The following is a 6,000-nucleotide window of genomic DNA, read 5'->3' on the forward strand; positions in this document are numbered from 1 at the left end:
ACAAAGAAGCAGTAAGACCTTTCCCAAGGGAGTCAAATAGAAGTTAATCGGCCAAATTAAAAGGGAGAATGAATTACCCAACATTTGACCTCATACTTCCCCTTCATAAAAGTACCAAAACAATACATAACAAGATTTAGAAAAGGCTTTTCATATAGTCACTTGTAAGTGGTTTATGTACTGTTCATACTGATCTGATATGGCAAAAGAGATGTGTTTTGATATTTGGGGGATTCTATCTCCTATTTTTTCTTTGCTTCTTTTCTTTTTTAGATTTGTTTTTATTTATTTGATAGAAGGGGAGTGGGAAGGAGAACACAGAGGGAGAGTGAGAGGGAGAAGCAGACGCCCCGCTGAGCAGGGAGCCCGACGTGGGGCTAGATCCCAGGACCCAGGGATCACGACCTGAGCCAAAGGCAGAGGCTTAACCAACTGAGCCACCCAGATGCCCCTTTCTTTGCTTCTTATGAGGAAAAATAAATAAATAAATGTTAAGCTTGTACTCTGCACTACATTTAAGAATGTGGCATCGCCCAGCCAAGAAATAGTGAGATTTCAGGGAGAGTACAGTACTAACAGGGCAGGAGGTCCTGGGAGGGAAGCAATCAAGACTTTTGAGACCAAGTTTATCGACAAGCAGATAGGAATGAGCAGAGTAGGGGCTGGGACAGGAGTCTTTAATCCAATTATCAAAGTCCTCTATGAAGGTGGGGCCAAACAAGAACATAGAGGAATGATGTGAATCTCAAGGGAGCAGGGAGTGAGGGCAAAAGGGTAAAATCCAGAAATGACGGTGGATAATGCTAACCACAGACGTGGGCTCCTAGTAAGTGCCGTGTGGGAGACGGAGGAACCTAGGATGAGAGTACTCCATGCAGGAGAGAGGGGGCTCCAGAGAAGAGACAAGCTTCAAAGGGTGAAGGTGAGGAGAGAGGAGAAATAAGGAACTGTGTTGCGAAAACACTGAGGGGTATACCTTGCCCTTCTTGTCGCCTGAGTCCAAGCCCCAGCCCCAATCCAAGTGACACAATCACCAACAAAGCAAGAAGAACCTATTATGAAAAAAGGAAAAGTGACCTTTACAATTTTTTTAAAAATGTAAAAAGGTACAAAGATACCTCCCTCCCTCTCTCAGTGAATATTAAAGGCACAGAGCACACCAGATCCAACAATGATAGAGGCATTTTTTTTTTTAATGCCTGAAAATAAGAAAGTTTTGGGAAGAAATTTAAAACACTATTTATTGCAGATCTTCAAATTCAAATACATCGGTCCTGGTTAGCTTAACCCAGATGGAGTTAAAGTATGAATGAAACCATGGGAGCCATTTACCTTTGCCCATTTCTCATTCTTAACTAGATACCTGTTTGGAGAACATTTATCTAAAAGCATTCCTCAACTGTGAAATCTTTAACTACTTCACTTCTAGGGAGCAGAGGTCCCTCCCTTTCCCCACCCAGCTCTGTCCTATGGAGGGGAATGAGGAATATCTAACACATATAAAAATATATTGTCCAAATAATTAACTGGCAAATAATCCACTTTGATCTACAGCTCAGACCGATGACATGGAAGCTCTGTGATTAAGATTGTGTGTGTCATTCATTATCACTACTGCTGACCAGGCTCTTCAATGTAGTGGACTTTATGTGATACCTGGAATTAAACTGTGATATAGTTAAATTCTTCCCACTGACCTTCCCCCCTCTCCAGTAGGTCCAATTATAAATATGCTGGATAACAGACGTTGAATAATATGTAGCCATAAAATATGAATGCAACAGACCCATAAATTACTTAGGAATGTATTTTACAACACCAATTACCTTTGTTCTGACTTTAAAAAAAAAATCACTTTTATAAAAAAAAACCCACAACATCAAAATTGCTTAGATAATAAAGATCTACGTAGACATCGATTGTCTTCATTTCCATTCTGAAAATCAGCTGGAAAATTAACCTATCTAACTTTTACCATAGAAGGGGATTCAACTATTGGGAAAATATGTTAAAATACTGTAAAAACAATTTTTTATGAAGTCTGAAAGTTAGCCCAAGTTTCAGTGACCTTCCAGCAGGTATGCATTCTGTGGAGAGAATGGAGGGGGAAAAGTGAACATAAACAGTTATTAAGTAGCATCACTAAGCACTTAATCCCCCGTTATGATGCTCAAAAGCCACAGGTGACCAAGACTAGGAGCACAAAGTGGCAAAACATGGGGAAATAGTGCGATGGTAAACCTCATGCATCACAGATTTACATATTGGCCTATTTTGGTTTTATATCTTATCTTTGGTCCTTTTGCCATTCAAATTTGTTGGGAAAATAAACAGCAACTGGCTGTCCTTTGGATGCTCTCGAACTTTTCTCCTGTTAAATCTTACTGTTTCTTCTTGACTGTACTTTTTCCATATATTTTTTACTTCTTCCCTACATTGTTCTGTAAGTTCCTCAAGAAGAAGGTTCATTTTTAATCTCATATAATCATTTCCTCTAAATGTGTAGTAATTCTGAATAAGCTTTTTTTTCTTTAAAGATTTTATTTATTTATTTATTTTTCAGAGAGAGAGAGCGAGAACACAAGCAGGGGGAGCAGCAGAGGGAGAAGCAGGTTCCCCACTGAGCAAGGAACTCAATGCAGGACTCGATCCCAGGACCCTGGGATCATGACCTGAGCTGAAGGCAGACACTTAACAGACTGAGCCACCCAGGTATCCCCTGAATAAGCTTCTTGATATTGAGGTGCCTATGTATCTTAAACTATTTATGCTATCGACAAAGTGGAGAGGGGAGAGCTCTGGACTCCAAAAGCCTCTGAGAATCCAATATTTGGCTTCAGATGGCTGAATAAAGAGTGCTAGAAACACAGTCAATACATGTAAAGTTTTTTAAATGAAACTTTTTTTAAATTTGGAAACAGGGTACTTTTGAAACTATGATTTTGAAAGATTGAGGTTCTATTATACATACTAGTAAACCATTAGAAGGATAAGGAAGGAAAATAAATGATGTACAAAATTTTGCTTCCAAGGTTTATAATTTCTTGAATTTATAAGATGGGATAAATATAATAAAATGGCATAGAAGCTAATACTCCAAAATTCCCGGAAGGATAATGAATAAATAGAATATCTTGACAGTTTACTTTGTTGTAGTTACTGGGCTCAATGTTTACACACATTGTTTCATTTACTTCTAGAAACAATGCTTGAGTCACAGAATGGTGGTGACATTAACCAAAGTAGGGAATTAAGGAGAAAATTGCAGTTATTTCTCACACTGTTAGGTGTGAGAAATTAATCAGTTGGTTTTGCCTTGAGATACTGGATGAGGAGCCAGCAAGAAGGCATTTGAAATTGTATGACAGAAACTCAGCAAGAAGTCGTGCCTACTGGCTTGCTTGAAATTCTTTTTTTTTTTTTTAGATTTTATTTATTTATTTGACACAGAGAGAGAGAGAGAGACAGTGAGAGAGGGAACACAAGCAGGGGGAGTGGGAGAGGGAGAAGCAGGCTTCCCGCGGAGCAGGGAGCCTGATGTGGGGCTGGATCCCAGGACCCTGGGATCATGACCTGAGCTGAAGGCAGACACTTAATGACTGAGCCACCCAGGCGCCCCTTGCTCGAAATTCTTGGTTGAGAATGTGACTTTTAAAATCATGATAAGATGAGATCGCCTACAGAAAAGATCTTTAAAAACAGGTTTCAGTGGAACACTATGTACAATATGCAATGAGAAGAAAGATAAATCAGCCAAGAATGTAGATAAAGAGAAACGTCATAAAAATGGGGGCTATCAATGCCATCATGGAAGCAAGAGGAGAGAATAATTCAAGATGAGAAAATAATAATAATATGCGGTAGTAGTATTGTTATGGAGACGCAGCCGGACAAGGACAGAGAAGGACTGACTTTTGGGAGATGACTTCAAGACAGTGAAAACAAGCAGAACAGAGAATGGTTGGATGGTGAGAAAACCAAGGTAGTGGATGGACCTCCCTTTTCCCCAAAAGTTTGAGTAATAAAATCAAGGAAAGTCGTTTTTTTTCCTTTCCTTTTTATTCTTTTCAACAGGGAAGATCTTATCATATAATAAAAGCAAAGAGGAACTAAACAAAAGAGACCATCGTTAGGAATAAAGTAAAGTAAGATAAAAGCAATAGTCCGGCAAAGAATATAAGATACGGTGAATTTTAATTGCTCACTCTCTGGTCTTAAAGATATTCACGCAGTATAAAATGGTGACTTGGGGGGTGGTTATGATCATGCTAGAATCGATGCTGCATAGGTGTTTCACCACAGATCCCCACTTTTTAGGTTGATCAAATATTAATTTGTAGTTACTCACATTTCTTAGGCAAAATATGATTAAAAAACATTAACTTGGCATTGCAGTTGTCAGAAGGGATAAAACTGAATACAACCACTTAAAAACCTTACACTTAAATAACAACACAAATATAAATGGGGATTTACACACTTAACATTGTCATAAAGCTACAAAGACTAAAATTAAAAATTGTACTTACAATACAAATTATTTTATATTTCTTAACACTGTTCTTCTTAACAGGTTCTTCCACTGATAAAGCCAATGTAGACTCCATTAGCTGTATAAATCTGTTTTACTAGAAGACAGTAGTACTCCTTCCTTTTTCAAGTCCAACAAAGAGAAACTGAATGAGTTACGTGGCTGTGACTAACTTTTAAGTGTTTGGGAAGATTATAGCTCTTTAGTGATTGGACAATGAAAAGAGTGAGGAAGAAATGTTGTAATAACAATGGTGTCGAGAGATGAAAGTCCTTTTCTGGGACATTGCAGACAAATAGTAAATACTAACCAAACCTACGTAACAAGAATAATACAATAATCAAATTTTAATACAATCTATTTGTTTTCTTAAAAAATAACCCAAAACAAAAAGCCTTGTTAGGGAAATTCCAGGACATTTCTCTATTTGTATAAACTTCATAGCACAGCTGAAAACCAACATATTAAAAATGTGTGTTAGGGACGCCTGGGTGGCTCAGTCAGTTAAGCGTTGCCTTCAGCTCAGGTCATGATTCCAGGGTCCTGGGATGGAGCCCCTCCATGGGGCTCCCCGTTCAGTGGGGAGTCTGCTTCTGCCTCTCCCTCTGCCCCATCCCCCAGCTCATGCTCTCTCTTGCTTTGCTTTCTATCTCTCAAATAAGTAAATAAAATCTTTAAAAAAAAAAAAACATATTTGGATACCTTTGGCACACAGTTCTCTGCACTAGATAAACTTAAAAACACCCAGAGTAGTTTTTTAATTTTTATTTTTATTTTTGAAATTCTGAGGCCCAGGCTCCACTTCAACTGAATTAGAATCTTCTGGATTTGGGGTTAAATTTTCCCTCCAAGCCATTTTATATGTAGCCAAGGTCAGTGTAAACACCTTGCTTTGAGTAGTGCATGCACTTTTGAATTCTCTTCTGCAAACATTTACTCTGGATTCTACTTAAACTTGCCAATTTTACAGATAAGACTAGAGGACCTCTAGAGCTTGACTACTTGCCCAAGATCACCTTGGGTAGCACTGTCTCAGAAGTGAGATTCCGCCTGGTCTTGAGACTCCTGATTCTGGGAGTACTGCTCTTATCATTGCCGTTGTGGTAAACGGAGAGTCAGAAAGAAAAATCAAGTCTACATCACAACTGGCATCAAAATTATGAGATTCCTAGGAATTAAGGCTTTTATCTAGTCATCTGACATATAGCTTCAATTTTTCTATTTGCTCTTATGACAATCTACCCAGCCTGCCTTGACTCTCATTAACAGTTCTGCTTTTACCTTCCTTTCTATGATGGTAGTTTTGTTTGTCAATTTGGCTAAGCTTTGATATCCAGTTATTTAATCAAAATCCAATCTAGGGTGTTGCCACAATGGCACTTTGTAAATGTGGTAACATCTACAATCAATTGACTTTTTAAATAAAGGGGGTCTCATCCGATCAGTTTAAGGCTAAAAGAACAAGAAAT

General features: G+C 38.3%; 1 protein-coding gene across 1 annotated transcript in view; it reads right to left on the reverse strand.

Annotated features, from left to right (window-relative positions):
- Positions 1-4,607, reverse strand: part of ENPP3 (ectonucleotide pyrophosphatase/phosphodiesterase 3) — a 65,867-nt gene extending 61,260 nt beyond the window's left edge. Inside the window, exons 1-2 of the mRNA XM_028125368.2 lie at positions 4,530-4,607; positions 977-1,052 (exon numbers count right to left, since the gene is read on the reverse strand). Of these exons, the coding sequence (XP_027981169.2) occupies positions 977-1,052; positions 4,530-4,607 (154 nt within the window). The remainder of the gene's footprint in view (positions 1-976; positions 1,053-4,529) is intronic.
- Positions 4,608-6,000: the final 1,393 nt, after the last annotated feature.

Source organism: Eumetopias jubatus, unplaced genomic scaffold (genome assembly GCF_037043125.1).
Source record: "Eumetopias jubatus isolate StellerSeaLion01/CBP00866 unplaced genomic scaffold, mEumJub1_p1.0 scaffold_6, whole genome shotgun sequence".
NCBI classification, from domain to species: domain Eukaryota; kingdom Metazoa; phylum Chordata; class Mammalia; order Carnivora; family Otariidae; genus Eumetopias; species Eumetopias jubatus.